Genomic DNA, 20,977 nt, shown 5'->3' with positions numbered 1-20,977 from the left:
CTTCTTCTCTTTTGTCAGTAGGTGTGTGTGTGTGTGTATGTATGCATGCGTGCACACACTCAGGGGCATGAATGCTTACACTCTGTTTCATGATCTGAAGCCCACCTCCAGCACAGCAGGATCTCAAGATGACAGTGGAAATCGCAAGAAAAGGAAACACAATCTAAGCCAGGGGTGGGCAAACTTTTTGACTCGAGGGCCACAATGGGTTCTTAAACTGGCCCGGAGGGCCGGAACAAAAGCATGGATGAACTGTTTGTGTGAACTAATATAAATTCAAAGTAAACATCATTACATAAAAGGATACAGTCTTTTTTTTTTTTTAGTTTTATTCATTTCAAATGGGCCGGATCCGGCCCGCATCCGGCCCGCGGGCCGTAGTTTGCCCACGGCTGGTAAGCACACACAGCCCTAACATAATTCGAAGACATAGCAAGATTGGGATTTCCTCTTCTGTTTGTTTTAGTCTGTACTTGCTCGGCGTCCAGCCCCGGGGCATGGTGCTGTAAGGGAGAGGGTTTCCTCAAGTGCTATGTATAAAGAGTCTCTTCCTGTTATCTCCCTTGTCAAAGTAAATTGCTCTCCTGTGTAAGTGGATATGAAGATGAGCCTCTGTATATACGCCACAGTGTCTTGCCCAAATGAAACGGGCATTAAAATGACATCTTCCTTCGTGATAATCCGATGACAATGAAAGTATACCAATTTCTCTAGTTATGATGGACCCATGAATTCATTCCTAGAGTCTGGGAGGGTGAATTTCTCCTGTCTCTTCTTCCTACTGCGTTTAGACTTTGGAAGTTTTTATTTCTTTTATTTTTTATCGTGGTTGGGCTATGGTAAGGCTGTTTTGGGTCGCTTTGTGTTGATAAGGGGAGCAGTAACTGGTAACAGCTGGAGGACTCACTGAAAAATATGTGAGTGGACAAGTATCTTCTAAGGTCAGATAAGCAACTGCAGCAGCACCGAGAATCCCGAGGGGTGGACTGGTGAGGCTACAGACAGCCCTTCTAGCAAGATAAGAAAGGAGTCTTGGCCAAGATGAGAGTCTGTCTTTCGGTTAAGGGGCTCAGTCCTGAAGGGGCTTTGGGGCCTTGTTGTCACCCAGGATGCTGTGAGGGTGGGGCTGGGAGCAGGCTGGGCGTGAGGGCTCACCTTGCACAACTGGCCTGCTGTAGGAGGCACTAGCAGTGTATGGTCATGGTGTCGCTGGGTGTTGTGAGGTTCACCAAATGGGGTCTCCATTCACCTTGTTTAGAAACATACTGTGGTGTCAGAGAACTTGCATCTGTTAGGGCAGAGAGGAAGACAAAGACTTCTAGTGCTATTTTTTTTTTTTTTTTTTTTTTTTTGCGAGTAGCTTAGCTACCAGCTTTCTCCTTCAAGGTGCTTGACCTTGCATTATTTTTTTGATCCTCACCTGAGGATTTTCCCCCCATTGCTTTTTAAAGAGAGAGGGAGGGAGGGAGGGAGGGAGGGAGGGAGACCCATTGATGTGAGAGAGACACATGGACTGGTTGCCTTCCGCACACACCCTGACTGGGGGCGGGGAGCAAACCACAACCCAGGTACGTGCCCTTGACCTAGAATAGAGCCCTAGAACATTCAGTGTGTGGGCTGATGCTGTAACCACTGAGCATACTGGACAGGGCTGACCTTATATTCTTGAACAAGGGCTAGTGATTGTGCCCCCCAAACAATACTCGTGAGTGTGTGAGTGCACATGGATGTGCGGGTGTCCATACGGTGAACACACTCATGCCTCAGCTCATGAACAGATTCGTGACTGGCCCTTTCTATGCGGCAGGGGGGCGGGGGGGGGCTGTCCAACTCCTACCCCCTCAGACTCTCCACTCTACTCTGGGCCGAGTGTGATTAGCTGTATTTCAGCCACATTGTGAGTTCCTCTGGCATGTTGCTGACCAGCCCGGGAGCCTGACAACCATGTCCGATGTCCCCATATTGGAATGTTGATCTCCAGCTCTTCGGGTGGCCTTCGCGAACACTTCCTAATTGGGGGCTGCTTGTTTTGCCTCCCACAGCCTGCTCTGTGGGCCTGCACACCCATTAGCATCTGTTCTTAGAACCGGTATTTCCAAGCCTCTTCTGTCCATGATTACAAAATGGTACCACGGTTACCTTTATTCCCAAATGACATCTGCTCCAACAGCAGTCCCCCTGAGGCCCTACTTTGGGGTGCTTTACATATTTCCACAGGCTAGTCATAATTTCCCCTGTGTCCAGAGGAACCTCGCTGCTGGCAGTGCTCGTCATGAGAACACCGAGTCTGTGCCAATGGGACTGTCTCCTGCAGCCAAAGCTGTCGCTGCAGCTGCCAGGGCAAGGCTAGGTGTCAGGCAGAGGTGGGGAAAAGGACCTGCCTCGTTTCTGTGTCTCTCTCACCTAAGCCCTGAAATAGTTCTCCGTGTGCCTGGAACCTCTCAAAGTGGTCTCGGACCTCTCAAAGTGGTCTCGGACCTCTCAAAGTGGTCTCGGACCTCTCAAAGTGGTCTCGGACCTCTCAAGCACCCTTTTCCGCTTCTGTACCTCCTCCTTGGCCCAGAATCTCACCAAGTCTCCTGTGAAAACAGTTCTGGGTTGGGACCTTGCCCTTCACAGAGGGTAAGTCACCGCCAGCACCCAGCTGAGTCAGGACCCATCCCAGCCACCCCTCCTACAGTCATTGGTCCCGATCCTGACCAATCTCCTCACTCATCCCCCCAGTTAGAAAACACATGTCACATGTCGCTGGGCATGAACTGCTACTAGTGATGGTGGGACAGAGTGTGGCGGGGGCAGGGCTAGGGTCAGGGTGTGCAGCAATAATCTCTGGCCCCATCGCCACTAGCCAAGGTACTCAGTGACATGAATTCCAAACTTAGCAATACCCAGTGAGAATTTGGACCAGGACACTGGGTGGAGCCCGTGGGAGAGTTCAGGGTAACCTTGGAAGGAGCCACTAGCCCTGGTGGAGGGAGAGAGCTAATTCAGCAAACCCTTACTACCAGGGGTCATTGGGATGAAGGGCGAGGCACTTACATCCAAACAGGTGCTAAGAACACCTTCCCTGTTCTCTTTGCTTTGCACCTCATCTGAGTTCTCTCTTGTAATCCAACATCTCTCGGATGCACCCCGAATACAAGGCCACTGTGCTGCTCCTTGTTAATACCGTCAACGTGACCTTTTTCCCAGTGCTAGTGGGCTGAGAGAACTGAAGAAACCTGGGTCCTAGAGAGCACAGTGTGGATTTGATGTGGAGTGGGAGGGGTTTTTATTGACGCTGGTGGCAGCGTTCGAGGGGTGGGAGGCGGGGATGGGCAAGTGGCCTTCTCCACGCCCTCGATGGGAAGTTCTGTTGCCTCGTAGTTAGTGACGGGACCACAAGCAGGAAACAAAACAAGTGCTTTCACCTGGCGCCCTGCTGGTGATCAAGGAAGACTGAGACCTCAATAGTTTTTAAGCTGAAGGATTCCACTTTAGTCAAATATATATTTAAAAAAATATATTTTAACATTAAACATTTTTCCTTTCAATTTTATTTTGCATTGGTTTTAGGTTATAGCTTAGTGGTTAGACAATCATCTACTTTTTACATCGCGTTCCCCTCGATATTTCCAGTTCCCAACTGGCACCATACATACCAGTAGTTATTACAATATTATTGACTATATTTCTATGCTTTACTTACTTCCTGTGATTATTGTGTAATTCCCAATCTGTCCATCTTGATCCCTTCACCTCCTTCACCCAGTCCCCTATTCCCCCTCCCCTCTGGCAACCCCCAGTTTGCTCTCTGTGTCTATGAGTCTGTTTCAGTTTTGTTTGTTTTGTTTCAAAGAAATATTTTCGTTCCCACGTGTCCTCCACTTCTTCTTCCTTGCCAACACGCGTGCGGCATCCCGCCCGTCCCTCCAGGGCCTCGTGGAAGTCCTGCAGGCTGTGCCGAGAGCACAGGCCACCTCCCACGGCAGCTGCCCCTCTCCCTGCAGATGGCTGTTTGGTTCTTGGTGCTTTTATCTCACCCACCGGTCTCACCCAGGCACTGCCCTGGCCCATGTCCCCCATCTTCTCCATTCCTCCTGCGCTGCATTCAGCTGCATGGCCTCTGAGCGGCCGCTCTGTTGACTTTCATGTCCCTGCCAGAGATTTCTAAAGCTCAGGTCTGATCTTGTCTTCTACTTCCTCCACTGGCTTCCAAGTCTTTAAGAAAAAAAGACAACTGGGAATGTTCAAGATCCTCCGTGATCTCACCCCCAGTCTGGCCCTAGAGCCCGATTTTTCCCATAAATGGCCATTTCTAAACTACCTTTTGAAATGAGTTTGCTTCTTTACTTCTGTGTACCTGCTGCGATTGCTTAGGGTGCCCGTCCGTCATCCCTTCCTGCCTGTGGAGATCCTTTTGCGGCCCAGTTTATGGCTCTTGGAGAAGTCCTGGCCCTGTCCAGTCTGCATGGACCTCTCACTCTGACCCCACAGGACACAGGGCCAGCTGCTCTGTCCCGGGGCACCAGAGATCCTCCCCCCTCCCCTCCTCTCTTCTCCTCTCCCCTTTTTAAAGAGTTAGCCATCTCACATCTTAGACTTCCTGGCATCCCATTTTCAAATGTTCTACCCTTTTGTCTGTTGTGACTTAGGCGTTGCTTCCTCGTTGCTGGTTTTGAAAATGTGCTCCCTGTGGAGTTAACTGTACACATGTCAGTCTTTGCCACAAACTCAGCCTCGGGGGAGGGCGGGGGGGGGGGCGGGGCAGAGCCTCTGTTGTTTATTTTTATAACCCCCTCTGCACCTAGCACGATGCCTGGTAATTGCCAGGGGTGGGCAGAGAAATCTCCAGAAACCTCTTTGAGGACCTATGGGAGGTCTGCTGTTCAAAACAAACATTTTTTGGAATTATTTTTCATTAGTGTTATGCGTTTCTCTTTTTTGTTTATTGGTATATGATTTACATGCCGTATCATTCACCCTTTTTTAGGTGCACACTTTTATGAATTTTAACAACTTTATATAGTTTTATAACCACTGTCATAATCAAGAAGGAGAACACCGCGCCCCCCCCCCCCCCATCCCCCATACTATCATGCTTTCCCCGCTATCTCCAGTCCCTGGCAGTCACTGATCTGATTTCTCTCCATACAGTGTTGGCTTTTCCCGACTGTCACTTATAAATGGAATCACACAGTATGTAGCCTTTTGAGCCTGGCTCCTCTCACTCAGGATCATGCCAAATTTGTATTTTGGAAGTTTGATGACCTGGCCCTAGCCCACACTAACTGCGCCCACCTTCCTAATAGGCAGGCACAGCATGGATGGGGGTCTGTGTGAGCTTCAGTCCAGGGTGCCAGCTGCTTTGTCTAACCCACTCCATAATGGCACCTCCCCCCTTCCCCATAATGGCACCTGGAGTAGGACAGCCTTCTCCCCCGGGTCCTGACCTGTCATCCCCGTGGTGGTGGGGGGCACAGTGGAGGTGGAGAGTTGGGTGGATGGGGTAGGTGACCACTAAATTCCTGCCTTGGGGAGGGGATGGGTGGGGTGACGGAGGTCAGGCCTCTCCTGGCTAAAACAACAGAAGTGGTTCCAGTTGCCGAACAGCTGGAGGGGGCCGTCTGCTTTCCCTCAGCGGCGTGAAAAGCCCTTTAATCGGCGGGCCGTGCTGTTGTCAGGCCGGCCGTGGAGGTGTGTGGAAGAAGAGCAGAGCTGTGTGGTACGCACCGCGCCTTCCCTCTGACCTCCCTTATCTGCCCTCCTCCATCTTCAGGAGCCCCACTCCAGCCCTGCTGGCCGCCCCCTTTGCACCTGTGTAAATGCGGTGGCTGCGGGGTCAGGGAAGGGTGAGAGCGAGCTGGCAGAAGCAGGGAGGTGGGTTCTCAGTGCGGATGATGGATTAGATAGTGGCGGGGTGAGTGATGGTTTAATGGGAAACCGCTCTTCGTTCCCGAAGAAGCGGGCCCAGAGGAAAAGGCCACAGTTTGGTTTTGCAGACGAGGAAGCAAGTGACCAGAGGCGGCCGGTCCCTGGTGGGAGAGTAAGAGGCCGAGCTGCAGCTCCGTGTCTGGAATGTGCTCTCCCCTTTTTGTTCCAGGCGCAGTCTCCGGGAGTGGCTCCCCTCCTCTTTCAATAGCAGAGTTACCTCCCAGAAATGCTTTGTAGTGCCTGAGTTTAAAAACTTGAGCTGGGCCCTAGCTGGTTTGGCTCAGAAAATAGAGCTTCAGCCTATGGACTGAAGGGGCCGTGGTTCGATTCCGGTCAAGGGCACATGCCTGGGTGGTGGGCCCGATCCCCAGTGGGGGGCATGCAAGAGGCAGCCGAACAATGATTCTCTGTTATCATTGATGTTTCTATCTCTCTCTCCCTCTCCCTTCCTCTCTGAAATCAATAAAACTATATTAAACAAAACAAAACCTGAGCTGGACTTCGATTTATAAACAAGATGGGAAAAGTACCCCTCCCTTAGGAAAGCTCTCTCTGCTCACAGAGCCCTTCTTCTCTCCTGTCCACTTGGAGGGGCCACCGCCAGAGCTAAGAGCAGAGCCCCCTCCGCTCCTGGACAGCAGTGCCCGCCTCAGCTCCAGGGCTCAGGGCTGGACACCTGCGTGGAAGCGTGTGCTGCAGCAGGAGGATCTGGGCTTGCAGGCAGGCTGGGAGGCGTGCTCCACCACTTGCTAGCTCAACCTGGCTGAGCCTCAGCTTCCTCCTCCTCCTTCCAGTCAATACTGATCGAGCACCTCCTGTGGGCACCCAGCAGATCTTGGTTCCTGCCGCAGGGAGTTTATGGGTCAGTGGGGAGGATGAGCAAGAAACATAATGAAACAATTAGTCATTTAATTACAAGTGTGACAAAGGCCCCCTGGGTAAGTAATGCCCCAAGGAAGCCGCATGTGCTCTGAGATCAGAAGGGTGAATAGGAGCGTATGAGGTGGACACAGAGTCCAGGGAGATGGGCCAGCGTGTGCCAGGTCCGGAGGCAGGCAGGACAGGGCAGTGGGGCTGAGGAATTCTGCCCCACTGGGGGCCCAGGCACCAGGGTCCTTTACTGTGTCTGCTCCCTACTCAGCAGGCACACATTCCCCTCCCCGTTCCTTCCAAACAGGCATTTGTGGATGGAGCTGGGAAGCTCACTGTTATTTACAACCTTAACTCTGTGGGAAAAAATGAATTCAGGGTGTGAAAAATCTGACTTATACATGAATCCGTTTTATTATCTGGCTGTTGTTCTTCTTGGAGTGCACGCATATGGTAGCCGTCAGAAAAGCCAGAGTGCTAATCCCATTGGCTGTTGAATTAAACTCAGCTCAGGTTCAGCCACCCCGGGCATCTCAGATTACTGCTTGACCTATGGGTGACAAGACTTGTCTGCAGGGTGGTGGGAAGGCTCCCTGCAGGGCTATGGGAGGCGGCTCTCAGGCTAAGTCCAGCCTTCTCGGGGAAGGGGGGGGAGGGGAACTCCGTGCTGACTTAGTGATGACGTGCATGGTATATGGGTACTGTCTCAGCCACTTTGGTATATTCTCTTCAATGGCTTTACTTCAAGGGAGGAAATATGGTGTTTATGGTTTTCCTTATCTAATAGATGTTTTTTGAAAAGAGAAAAGGAACAAACTGCTTTCCTTACTGCATTTGAGAGCTTTTGGTGGTATTTGGACAAAGAATATCTCTTTTCATAGTAAGTGATAAGAAAAAGGAGTTTCTTATCTAGGATATATTTTAGGTAAGGTTTGATAGTCACCCATTCATTCTTCAAATAGGTATTGAACAACTGCTATTGATCAGGCAGGATGAGGCCCTGTGTATATAAAGAGGAATAAGAGAGTCTTTTCTAGACGTGTAAACACATGCATGATAATGTCATATGTTGAGGCTTCAATAGAAGTCTGAGCACAATGCAGCTGCGGGTTCAAGGAAGCTAGTGGTGGTGTTTAAAACATGAAAGCATTTGCTTTTTAGGGTGTTAACCTCAGTGGTTGTATGGAATCTGAACTTGACTGAGGAAGAAAGGTTGGGGGCAAAGAGTCAAACATCTCTGCAAGAGATAAAGGACTGGATTAAGTCATCATGGCTAAGAGGAAGCTGAAGAGAGAGGCCCTGCCAGCCCCCCAGCCATTTCCACCACCCCAACTGAGCCAGAGGGTGAAGTATTCGTGGATGTTTCAGCCCCAGCCAAGCTCCCAACTGATTGCCGCCAAGTGTAATCTCAGCAGACACCACGTGGAGCCGAAAAAGCTCCCAGCTGAGCCCAGCCAACCTGTAGAATTGAGAGAAATCATAAATCGTTGTTTGACACCACGACGTTTAGGGTTGGTTTGTTTTGCAGCCATAGCTAAGTGAGTACCCGAAGCTGTGTTATATATGAGTTTATTAACAAAAACCCCTCAAATTAGTTGAGTTTGGCCTGTGATTTTTGAGTCTGATATCATAAAGAGGAAGACTGCTTGCTACTCCAAATTGTGGCTGTCTCACAGTGATGGGCCTCCGCCCCGGTTGCTTATGATGGTTCCTACCCCAACTTGTACACCTGGGAAACATAGCGCATCTTACCAGAAAAATGCCTGTGTAGAATTTTAGATACAGGTTAAGTCAGCATGGTACAGGTGGAAGTGAAGACCGTGGAACCAACTCCATATTGCAAAGAGTCAAACTTCTCCCAGATGGAACCTTAGGCTGCCTTTGTTGTCCCCTATATTGTCATGGAAACTTGGCAGTCAGTCAAACCTAACACAGCTTGTGGTACTGGAGCCGTCACTCTGAGCCAAAGCGGTGGCAGGGTTTGCATTCTGCTCTTCTGGAGACTGCAGGGCCCAGGCTGGCGTGTGTGCCTTTCAGACAGAAGGGATTGTTGGCCTAACATTGATTTCCTTTGTCCCCCATCCCTTCTACGGTGAAGGATGCCCCCGTCGGTAGCTTGCTACTCCCGTAGGAAGGTTGGATTATTTATATGTATTTCAAGTGCTTGTCCTACTTTACAAATGTGAGCAGACCACAAATGTGTGTTTGCTTTGGAATCATTCACTCCCCAAGGAGAGAGGGCGGGAGAAGACCGCACATGGCACAGTTGTCCCGGCCCCTTTTGTTCGGTTTCCTTATTACGCAATCATGTTTAACATAATTATTTTGTTTTTGTTGACTTTTGGTTGGGAAGAGGGAAGGGAATGTATGTGAGGATTTTAATGAAAATACTATTTTCCTCCAGAGGGAGACGGCTCAGCGTTTTCCTCACTGGGGAGACAGCTCGCCTCTGCCCCACACCAAAAATTTCCACCAACGGCAAGTTGCTTTTGAGCCCACAACAGACTTCTGTGGCTCAGAGGCTCAGGCCTCGGCAGGGTGACTCAGACTGAGTTTTGTCTGTGTGCTGAGAGCACTGACCCAGGCCGCAGGCTGCTGCTGGAGACTTCTAGCCTGTACCTCCGATGTCCTGCAGGAGAGAGGGAAACATCTACCTTGTGGCTTCAGGTGGGCTGTGATGAGCTCCTGGGCTGTCCTGCTGCTGACCCATAAGCAATGAACTGATTTCATGTCCAGTTTCAGAATGTGGAAATTATCACCAGGGTCTGCTTCTTCCCCCTCCCCCGTCCCCCTTGGTCCAGTCTGTCTGAGCTTAGCTCAAATAAGAGAAATTCCAGGGAGGATGAACCTATCTCCCCTCCCCTCTCGAACTGTGCTCTTGAATAGGGTAGCCACTAGCCACATATGGCTATGCAAATTTAAGTTAACTAAAATTAAATGCAACTAAGAATTTAGTCCCTCAGTTGCGGTAGCTACAGTTTAGTTCTTAATGGCCATGTGTGGTTTGTGGCTACCATATTGGACAGCCCAGATGTAGGACAGGGCCATCTCCGCAGAAAGTTCTGCGGGACTGTGTGGCTTTGTAGCATTGCAGAGACCCTAGGATTAAATCCTCTCTTGTCCTTCAGTGCCCTGTTCCCTTACCATGTCGTCTTGCTTGTGTGTCTGCCCTAGAGTGCAAGTCATTGAGGGCAGGACTATGTTGGTTTTGGTCTGCTTCCCATGCCTTCTGTAGTGCTGGGTTCTTCACAGTATTCTCTTGTTGAGTACAAAAGTAGATGAATGGGTGGCTAAATAAGTAATGTTTGTGGACCCACAGTAATCCCCCTGGGGCCCTGGAGGTTTTGCTAGGATACCTATGAGGGCATAGTCATCCTACCCAAACTCCATTTTATAGAACTCATTGCTTTTTTTTTTTTTTTTTTTTTTTTAACACAAACACACACAGTTCCTAAAACAGATGAAAACAAGACACCACAGTTGATTGAAGATGGTCTTTAGCAAGGGCCCTATGCTGTCTCGGAACTTTTTTACTTGGTCTCAGGGATCAGTAATTTCTAGCTGGGACCTTTTGGGAACTCTTCTGACACTGGAAGGATGTCCACGTGTGAGGCAGGTAGGGTTTCTTCTGAAGCTCTTTAACCTGTCTCCTGTAGACAGAGTGTTCCCCTAGTTATTAAGCTGGTTTCTGGCGTCTGTGGTGCCTATGTTGGTCCAGAGAAGGCCGTTTCCAAACCAAATTTATGGCCTGTAGTTCAATGCCATGGTGACGCCTGCAGCTGTCATCCCCTGTGAGCTGAGGAGGAGACAACAGGGTCACCTCCTGGAGTATGAAAAGAAACTGTCTTTTTTGCTTCCTGTTTGTTTGTTTTTAAGGTGAACAAGAGCCCTATGAGGAGCTCCTGATAGTAGGCTTAAAGTGGGCAGGGCTGTCCTATCTAGATCTTCAGGTTAGTGTCTGGCACACAGTAGGTTCTTGACCAACAGTTTCTGATTTTGTGAATCAGTTTTGCAATTGGGCCAGAGCTGTTTTTAGCAGTGTTTCTCTGGCATAATGAACAGCACTGTGGGTTAGTGGTTAGAAGCATGGTCTGGAGCCAGGCCTTTGGTATCAATCCCAACATGGACATGTGCACACTGTGTAATCTTGGAGAAGTTGCCTAACTCCTCTGGGCTTTAGTTTTTTATCTGTAAAATGAAGACCGTAACATATCCTGCCTCAGAGGGTGATTATGAAGATTAAATTGTTGGCATATTATAAGTAATATATAATTATCAGCTTTTATTATTATTACTCTTCAGACTTCAGGTCTGGCTACCAGATCCCTGTGACCAAGGATGGGTCCCTTGGTTTTCCCAGGCATTGGAAGGTACATATATTTCCATCCTCGTGTGTTCATGAAAACAGAGGGCATGTTGTTTCTCGGCTCCTGCTGATTCACATGGCAAAATAACCTAACAAATGGGTCTTAAGAATCAGCGTGTTATTTCACATAAGTAGCCCTGACTTCCACGGACAAGGAGCGAGTGGTGTGACGACAGCAGTGCCCTAACCTGCTCTTGACCAGCCTTGCGCGTGAGGACATGGATCCTGCCGTCTGGCCTGGCGTCTGCTGCTCACCAGGGAGAATGACGGAGCCAGGTCTGGCTGCATTCTAGGTGGCAGACAGATTAGGAATGGGACTCAGGGAGCCATACTGAGGGAGGAAGGGAGGCCGGCTTTGCCGTTTGCAGCCTCCTGTGTCCTGTGCCGCGTTCAGCTGGACCTTTGGGTCCCACGCTTTCCCTGGTGCACAGTCGGTTGGAGGCTGGGGGCTCTAGTGGCAGAGGGGCCGGGGTCACCTCAAGATAACTTAAGTTCTGGGGTGGAGCTAAGGCAGGAAGCTGTGCCCACTGCTGCCTACCGTGTAACTTGGGAGGGAGGGGGAAAGCTCAGAGCATGAGCGTGGAGAAGAGGCCCAGGGATCCCCGGGTGGCAGGAGCCTGGGGGGCCAGTCCTGTCATCTGCACCAGCCTGTCACCTGGTTCTGAGCTAGTGCCACGTGGGAAATGCCATGGCAGGGATGCTTCATCACACAAGAATGGAGCGCCCAGTGTTGCTCCGATGCTGGGGCTGCGTTCACAGGCAGAATAGACAGAATCCTTGTCATGTGGGGCTCTGAGTTGGTGCTTCCATTGTTCCTCAAAGCACACAATCAATGCACCACACAAACTGTGTTAAGAGCCGTGAAGGAAAAGTGGGGTGTGAGAGGTTATTACAGGGGGACCATCCTCACCTGTGAGAGTTAGGGAAGGCCTCCCAGAGGAGATGACGTGAGCTGAGGTCTGTAGCAGGGATGGGAGAGCGGGGAGCAGGAGCAGTGTGTCCAAAGGCCTGGAGGTGGAACCAGTGTGGCTCTGGGGAAAACGCAGGCTGGTGCCTGACCACCACAAGCGAGGAGTGGACAGAGCAGGAAGTGCTGAGGCCAGAGAGGGGCCCTGGGGTCAGATTTCCACAGGACAGAAAACCACGTGAAGGTCCCCAAGGGCAGTGGGACACCTTAGGTTTTAAGCAGGGGCAACCTGAGGGGAATTGAGGCTGGGGGTTGTGTGCCCCCTCCTGCTGTCCTATCAGCTCATCCCTCCTCTGTGTGCCTGCCTGGGAGGCGGCAGGCTTCCTCTGGACGTGACTCGATATATTACTGATCTTTATCTGGGAACACTAGGCTCTATCATGAAACACTCCCAGGACATTTCCTTTTGGGCTCTGGGCAAGACTTAGGTTGAACCTGTGAGTGTGGAGCTCAGGGTCTCTGAAGGGAGAGCCACAGTGCACCGTAACCTGCCGAAGCCTGTGCAGTGCTGTCAGCCCTCAGCTCTTCCTCCCTGTGCTGAGCAGCCAGCACCAGGCAGGAGTTGGGTGGGGGTGGGTTGGGGTGGGAGGGACTGGTTTGGCAGCTGGGAAGCAGTCTGTACATTAATGGGCAGGCTTGGGCTCTCTTGGAATCTTACCAGCAGGGGGCGTCTGTTTCCAGGGCTCCCTTGAAGAAATGGCAGTGCCTCTGGACCCCCCTCTGCTGTTCTGGAAAAGGGTCAGCAAGTTCTCATCTTTCTGCTTCACACAAAGCCTGCAGATATACCTGAAACGGGGGCCGTGGTCACACCTTCCCTGTACCCTGTGATCTTGGTGTGATCACTCAGTCAACTCTAGCACCACTGCAGCCAGATGTGTGCTCATGACATTGCCATGCATTGTGGGATACCCATTCCCTCGCTCCGCACTGATGAAGAGCCTTCAGTGTGCCCAGATTCTGCTGTACGAGGGTGGATGAGAGGAGACCCGGCTCTCAAGGCCCATGCTGTGGAATTATGGGCTGTTCAAAAGAAACTTATGGATTGTACGGCCTCCTGTTAACAGGGGTTCACTGATAAAGGGGTTCACGGTTGAATAAGTTTGGGAGATGCATCATCATAGATGCCCCTTCCTGGTTACCCATTTCTATGTAACAAACTACCACTACACTTAATGGCTAAAACAACAATTTATTATTATCTCTCACAGTACTGTGGGTTGATGGGGATCAGCTGAGCGGTTCTCACTTGGGCTCTCTCACACAGTTACTTCCTTTCATCTCTGTTAGTTGCAATCAGACAACGACTGGGGGTAGACTCATCAGAAGTTGCTTCACTCGCATGTCTCCCGGCCTGGGTTGTCTGGGGATTTCTCCCTGCACATGGTTTCACCACATGGTAGCTTGGGCTTCCTCATAGCATGGCCGTCTGAGGGTTGTTAGGCTTCTTACATGGCAGCTGGTTTCCTCCAGAGTGAGTGTTGCAAGAGGCCTGGGAGGAAGCTGTAAGACTTCGTATGAACCTGCTTGGAAATCCCCAAACATCACTGCCACAGCCTTTTATTGGGTAGGTAAGTTAGCGAGGCCAGTCCAGATTCACGGGGAGGGACTTAGACTCCACAGCTCAGTGGGAAGAGTAGCAAATAATATGCAGCAATCTTTAATTTACTGTATCTCTTGGAGAGTCACAATGCATGAGAATGTATCCAAGGTGTCTGAGAAGTCCTAAAGAAACCTGTTTAACTCAGCATTTTCCAAGCTGGTTATTATTGTTGTTTAAAATCAGGAACTCCTTTACTCACAGAAAATCATTTAGCTTGAGTTCTGCCAGAGAGCAGTGGGCCTAAATGAAAAAGTAATCGATTTGTGGATCAATATTACTTTCTAATAAATAAAACTATGCAAAGATGGAATCTAGAGATTGCTAGGGACTTCCTAATTTGGGGAAGTACCAAAAGAGAGGACTCGTGACCTGCATGAATGGGAAGGCTGAATGTCTCAGTGGGAAAAGCTTTGATTTGACTTCTGGCCAATCACATGCACCACTTACAGCTTTGTAACACTGGGCAAGTTACCTCTCTCTAAGCTTCCGTTTCCTTATCTACAAAATAGATGGTTTCTATTTCATAGGGTGGTTGTGAGGATTGATGAGATAGGTCCTGTGGGGGAATTACCCAGCACAGGTGCCTTCCTTGGTGAGACTTTGTGGCTGCTCAGTTCCCTTCCACATCCAGGGTTTAATAACTTCGGGTTTCTGGACTTGCTAAGTGAGTCAGTATTCTAAGTCATGGGCTCGCCCTAAATTTTCTCGCAAGAGTAACCTCTATACCCTTTCACTTTTTCCAATCTAGTTTCTCATAAGTGACCGCGACCCTCAGTGCAACCTCCACTGCTCTAGGACTCAACCCAAACCCATCTGTGCCTCGGATGGCCGGTCCTATGAGTCCATGTGTGAGTACCAGCGAGCCAAGTGCAGAGACCCAGCCCTGGGTGTGGTACATCGAGGCAGATGCAAAGGTGAGTTGTGCACATCTCTACCCAGTTGAGGAGAGATGCTTGGGCACCACAGCTTCCTGCATGGTACACTCCTTAGCAGGGGTTGGGGTGGGGTGCGGGGGAGTTGGGGATCTCAGAACGAGTCTATTTATTTGGTTTGCTATCCTACCCCCCTACCCTTTCTACCAGGGAATATGAAGTGAACTGGTCTGCCTGAAGAAATGAGCACTTTTCTGTCTTTGAAACCCTGTCGCCAGGCTCGGGCTTAGAGGGAGGTGATGCTGTGTGGCATGGGCTATTTATTTTTATTTTAAAAATGGAGATGCTTAAAATAGCACGACATTATTGCTGGCTTCCGAACAGGGGTTCCAAATGGTTGGTCAAGAGATGTGGTGTTTTTTTTGGTCCGCTCACCTGTTTAAAAATATTAAAAACATTTGAGACAACATTTAAAAATTAGGAGATTCAACATCAAAATCCGGATTTTGGTACTTCTCATAAAAAATTGGGAGCTCTGGGAATATTATGTTTGTGTTCCCTCCCACAAGGCAACACGCGGCTAGAGGGAGTAGCAGCCACCTCCTGGAAAGGGAACCCGCTCTCCGATTTGTCACAGGCCTCAGCACCCACTATGGTGTCTCCAAGCTGAATGCTCCTCTAATTCCTGTCACTCTCCTACCCCCTGCGGATATTTGGATTTGTGATTCTGAGCTGCTTGGAGCCAGTATAGGAATTGTGGGAGGCTAAGCAGGCCTCTCTCGAGCCTCTGATTTCCCGAAGGAAGTGCTTGCCATTCTTGAACTAGAAAACATCTTGGAGGCCCCGTGGGCTTGCATGTTTTTTAATAAACCCAGTGAAAAATAAGAGAAGTGGGACAAGCTTTTGGGGGTACTTGGGAGAAAAAATGAGTAGAAGGTGGTATAAATACAGCCCCCACTTTTCTAAGAACACCGACGAAGAGGATGAGCCCAGGCACTCACTGGCCCTGCCTGTCGTTAGAGGAGCCGGTGCTGTGGGGGCTCCGCTGGATTGTGGTGAGGACGGACGGAGAGATCCTGCAGGGTCCTCAGCTCCCAGGCTAGGCAGCCATCCTGAGCAGAATCCAAGGGAGGTGTGACATCTGCTCGCTCCTCTCCTCTTCTAGACGCTGGCCAGAGCAAGTGTCGCCTGGAGCGGGCTCAGGCCCTGGAGCAAGCCAAGAAGCCCCAGGAGGCGGTGTTTGTCCCGGAATGCAGCGAGGATGGCTCCTTCACCCAGGTGAGGCCTTGGCCCAGTCTCTCTGGACTCTGGAACGGGGCCGAAAGGAGGTGCCAGGCACGGGAGGGCCGCCCCGAGCCTTGGCTCTCTGGGAATCAGCTGAGGGCTCTTTGACACCCCCTGTGCTACCTTCTGGTGCCTACGTTCCCCCTCCTGGACCCTCCACGCTGCCCCTTGCCAGCTGGCAGTGGGCGCCGAGAAGGCGTGTGCAAGTCTGAGCCAGGAAACTGGCATTGCTTGGTACCCGTCCTCCCTGCTGGCCCTCTCCATTTTTCTCTTCTGTCAAATGGAGGCTGATTATTTTTTCTTATCCTTGCCAGTTTCCATGGGCAACCCTGGTATTCCCTTCACTATTTATTGCTACTGCTCTCTGCTCCCCCCCCCGCCTTCTCCCAAGTCCTTCAATGAAGCAGGTACCCCTTGGGGTACAAAGTGTACTGTGGTAATTGGAGTACGTGGTGTGTGTGTTTGTGTGTGTGTGTGTGTGTATGTGAGAGTGTGTGTGAGTGTGTGTGTGTAAGAGTATGTGAGTTTGTGTGTGTATGAGTGTGTGTGAGTGTGTGTGTGAGTGTGTGTGTGTGAGTGAGTGTGTGAGTGTGTGTGAGAGTATGTGAGTGTGTGTGTATATGAGTGTGTGTGTGAGTGTGTAAGAGTATGTGAGTTTGTGTGTGTATGAGTGTGTGTGTGAGTGTGTGTGTGAGTGAGTGTGTGTGTGTGTGAGTGTGTGAGTGTGTGAGTGTGTGAGTGTGTGTGTGTATGAGTGTGTGTGTGTGGTGTCTGCGTTCATCCACGTGCGTGCATACGCTCATGTGTCTGCGTGCACACAGATTTTAAAGTTTCTTTTCAGGCAGTCCCGCCTCTCATCCTGCTCTGGCCAGAGCTTTGTGTAAAAGTAACGCTGGCCGTGTTGATGTTGGCTCAGACTATTTCTAAAACAGGCAGCAGGGGACAATAGGACAGCAGGTTACTCTTTCAGAAGCGTTTAGGCTGGAGGTGGGGCGGGAGGCGGCCGGATGAAGGCACTATCCATGATCGTGGGGAAGGTCACAGGGCAGGGGTGCGCCAGCCGGGGGATTGGGGATGGTCCTGGTGCCTCCACTTTCTCTGTGGAAGAGAGCAGAGTTGGGTGGAAGCAAAACCTTCAGAGGTTTCAACCTTCCCTGCAATTCTGAATTGGCGGGGCAAAGGGTGGGCTGGCCTTCGGGCCCATGGGTTTCAGGTCTCCTTTCGGGGCTGGGCCCAGGGGAAGGCTGGTTTCAGACTGACCACCTGCTTAGGGGGAACTGTGGTGGGGTGGTGGGGAAGTGGTTGGGCCTCATATTTTTAGAAATCCCCAGCGGATTCAAATGTTTGTCCAGGACTGAGGGCCACTGCATTAAAACGGGCCTTGGCTCATTTGCTCACTGAAGCCTCACCCGGGCCTGTGAGGGAGGTGCGATGATCCCATTCACAGAAGATGCAACCACAGCCGGGCGCAGAGTGGCCGAACTGGGATGCAACTCAGCTCTCTCTAGCTCCAGAGGCCTCCACACTCTGCTGTTCTCTGAACAGGCAGCTTTAAAGTGGACTCTGAGGTGTGGACTGGCAGAAGGCAGTGTAGTGCTGTGGTTAGCGCACCGATCCTAGTGCTGTGGTTAGGGTACCAGACTGCCTGGGCATGACTCCCAGCCCCCACCCCTTAGGCAAGCCACTGAACTTCTCTGGGTCATTATTATCCTTATGGGAAAACTGGAGATTACCTCCATTATTGTACATAGTGATAATTATTATATCTATTATTATGCTACGATTATTACTATCAATAAACATTACTATAGCTTACCTCATAAGGTTGTGTTGAAGATTACATGAGTTAATGCATGTAAAGCACTTGAAGCACATAAACTGTGTATAAATATCTGTCATTGTTATCATCATCCTCCCCATCTCCACTCTGGCTCTGCTACTCACGTCTCCCCCAGATTTTATGAATGATGTCACTTAAAGAAAATAAAAACCTTGTGTCGAACCTCCCCAAGTTTGAAAATTGATTAGCCCTCTCCTCAATTTTTTATTACAGTATTTATTCTAGTGGGAAGACTGCAGGCGATCTTTGTGTATGGATTTGAGAATTCAAACAGACCTCTCTGCGCTGAGTTTGGGGCCAAGATGGGGTAAAGATCATAGGAAGGAGGCACAATCTCGTCCTCCCTCCCCCCTTTTCTCCAGGCTTGTGTAATTCTGAGTGTGTTGCTTATGAGAGCGGTTGACCCCTGCCCTCCTGGTTCTGAAGTGTTTGCTGCCGCATGACAGACAGCTGCTGGCCAGCCTTTGTTTGGGCGAGGCCCGGGCCGGACCAGGTGGAGGAACTTTCAGATTAGTCAGGGCGGAATTGCTAAGTGAGAGGCCCCTGAAGTTCAGCAAAGGTTGGGGAGGCAGTCAGGAACCCCTCATTTGTTTGACACGGTAAGCGCTGCCATGTGTCTGCAGGCTCAAGGCTGGTCACCCCGGTGGGCAGCCAGGCAGCCAGACAGCCGGCCGGGCCCGTTACAGTGATTGAATTGGATGTGCTTTTCCCCTTGATCAAAGACACTGCAATAACTTCACAGAACGAGGCTGCCTCTTTGAGTGAGCTTCAATCGCACTGACGGGCTGCCAAAAGGCGAGGGACAAATTGCTTTCTCCCTCCCCCAACCTCCACCAGCACCGAGCTGGACTCTTTTGTTTTTTAAGACTGAAACCCAGAGATGAGCTATGGCTATGCTGCTTAACTATTCTTTATAATATTGATATGCATGTATCTTGGTGTCAATAAAATATGTTAGCCCTATGAATTATGGAGTTTAGAGGGGGAGGGAAGGGGCTTGAAAGGGACTAGGTTTGTCTGGCATGGGACACAGCTTGGGACCACATGACTGGTTTGGCTTTCATGGGGTTCATGTGGGATGCAATGATCTCTGTTCTCTTCTTTGTTTTCCCTTGTCCTCTCCCCTCCACCCCAGCTCACACAGCAGAGTGGTTGGTGCACATTAGATTTTTTTAAAAACCTTGATACCTACCCAGTCCACATCCCAGACCGTGAAATCAAATCCTGGGAGGGGGACCCCAGGTGATGCCAGTGTTGGGTCAAAGGGCTTCATCACCCTCGTGTTTTTTTTAAGTTTTATTGTTGAAAATTTTAAAAAAATATATGTTTTTATTGATCTTAGAGAGAGAGGAAAGGAGAGGGGGAGAGAGATAGAAACATCGATGAGAGAGAAACATCAGTCAGCTGCCTCCTGTTGAAGCTGGGTGATGGGGATGGAGTCTGCAACCAGGGTATGTGCCCTGACCAGGAATCGAACTGGTGACCTCTTGGTGCGTGGGTCAACGATCAACCACTGAGCTACACTGGCCAGGCAGCATCACCCTTGTTCTTTTTTTAAAAAAAATATATATATTATTGATTTTTTTACAGAGAGGAAGGGAGAGAAATAGTTAGAAACATCGTTGAGAGAGAAACATCGATCAGCTGCCTCCTGCACACCCCCTACTGGGGATCGAGCCCGCAACCAAGGTACATGCCCTTGACCAGAATCAAACCTAGGACCTTTCAGTCCGCAGGCCGATACTCTATCCATTGAGCCAAACCGGTTAGGGCATCACCACCCTTGTTCTTGATCGCGTCATTGGAACATGGAGTTAATGCTCTTTGGTGACCTGCTGAGTAAGGTCGGGGTCTGTGGTCTTTGTCCTCTGCTGTGGTCTTATCTGGGCATCAGGAACGTGGCTCCTGACATCTGTTCTACCAAGTTCTCTGCCAAGCAGTTGCCCAATGCCCGAGCTGATTCACAGAAACCAGAGCTGTAGTAGAAAGGTGTCGGATCACCACCGCCAGGAAGTGGCTGGAGTGTGTCAAGCTTGTGCATCCCTGGATGATGACGACGACGACTCTTTATCGAGTGCTACTTGGTGCTAGGCACTGAGTTTTACACCCGGAAATCTTTATGGGGACCTTTTGAGGCAGTTCTTAATACCCTTATTTATAATGGAAACACGAGCATCAGAGGGGTTGAATAACTGTTCAAAGTCACTAAGCTAGAAAGGACTGGCACCCAGCCTGCCTAGTTTCAAGGCCTGTGGTCTTAACTTCTTTGTGCTACAGAAGGGTCCTTGATATAAATGTAATTTATTTCCCATTGTTGTTCTAGAAGTCCCCTCTCTGATGCTGTTGATCAACTGGTCAAGCAAACCTTTAAACAAATCCTCTTGATTATGGAAAATTTCAAATATATAAAAAAGTAGAAATAATAGTATAATGAGTTCCATGTATCCATCACCCAGCTTCAACAATGATTGACATGTGGCTGGTTCTGTTTCATCTTACCCCATTTTTGTCTTCCACTCCAAATTAGATTGCTTCAAAGCAAATCCCAGGCAAGATTTTTTCATTTAAGACAATTTGGAGCTTTGCTATGTTCTGAGCTATGTGCTGGTTATTATGGGGGATTCGAGAAATGTCATGACCTGTGCCTTCACAGATGTCACATGCAGAAAAGAGATGAAAACATATGATAAAGTAACCAGTGTATGAGGTCATACATGTACAACTGGTTATATTTCAAATGCTCAATAATTTACAAGTCAGTAGTTTAGAATCCTGAATGTACATACTTTATTGTTGAGAAAACATATACAAATTAAAATTTTTTGAACATAAAAATCACACCTGAAGCAAAACTAAAAGGCAAATGATATACATTATTAGCCTTAATGACAAAGGACTAATATTATATAAAGAACTCTCACAAACCAGAAAGAAAAAGATTCTAGTAGAAAGTGGGCAAGAGATATTAACAAACAGGTTACACAATAACAGATAGCCAATAAGGGAAAATGAATGATGTCATTTTTCTTAGTAATGAAAGAAATACAAATGAAAATAATGATGTGTCACTTTGCTTGCCAGATTGTTAAAAATTGGAAAAGGCTTGAATGAAGGGAGAAGGTGACCCCCACATTGTAGTTGGGGGAGTAAATTGGCACTGACTTTTGTGGCATAACTTTGCAGTATGGGTCAAAAGTCTTTAATTGTGCCCACATCTTAAACCTGAAATTCTACTTCTAGGAATTTATTCTAAGAAAATAATTAA

At 49.4% G+C, this 20,977-nt stretch overlaps 1 protein-coding gene across 7 annotated transcripts in view; it reads left to right on the top strand.

The window, feature by feature from the left end:
* SMOC1 (SPARC related modular calcium binding 1) overlaps positions 1-20,977 on the top strand; it is a 202,010-nt gene that overhangs the window by 114,562 nt on the left and 66,471 nt on the right. For all 7 annotated transcript variants that reach the window (XM_059691998.1, XM_059692036.1, XM_059692027.1 and 4 more), the window contains exons 2-3: positions 14,465-14,630; positions 15,754-15,866. In XM_059691998.1, the coding sequence (XP_059547981.1) occupies positions 14,465-14,630; positions 15,754-15,866 (279 nt within the window). The remainder of the gene's footprint in view (positions 1-14,464; positions 14,631-15,753; positions 15,867-20,977) is intronic.

The sequence above is a fragment of the Myotis daubentonii genome, chromosome 1, assembly GCF_963259705.1.
Source record: "Myotis daubentonii chromosome 1, mMyoDau2.1, whole genome shotgun sequence".
Taxonomy (NCBI): Eukaryota; Metazoa; Chordata; class Mammalia; order Chiroptera; family Vespertilionidae; genus Myotis; species Myotis daubentonii.
This window is presented reverse-complemented; position numbering and strand designations above follow the sequence as displayed.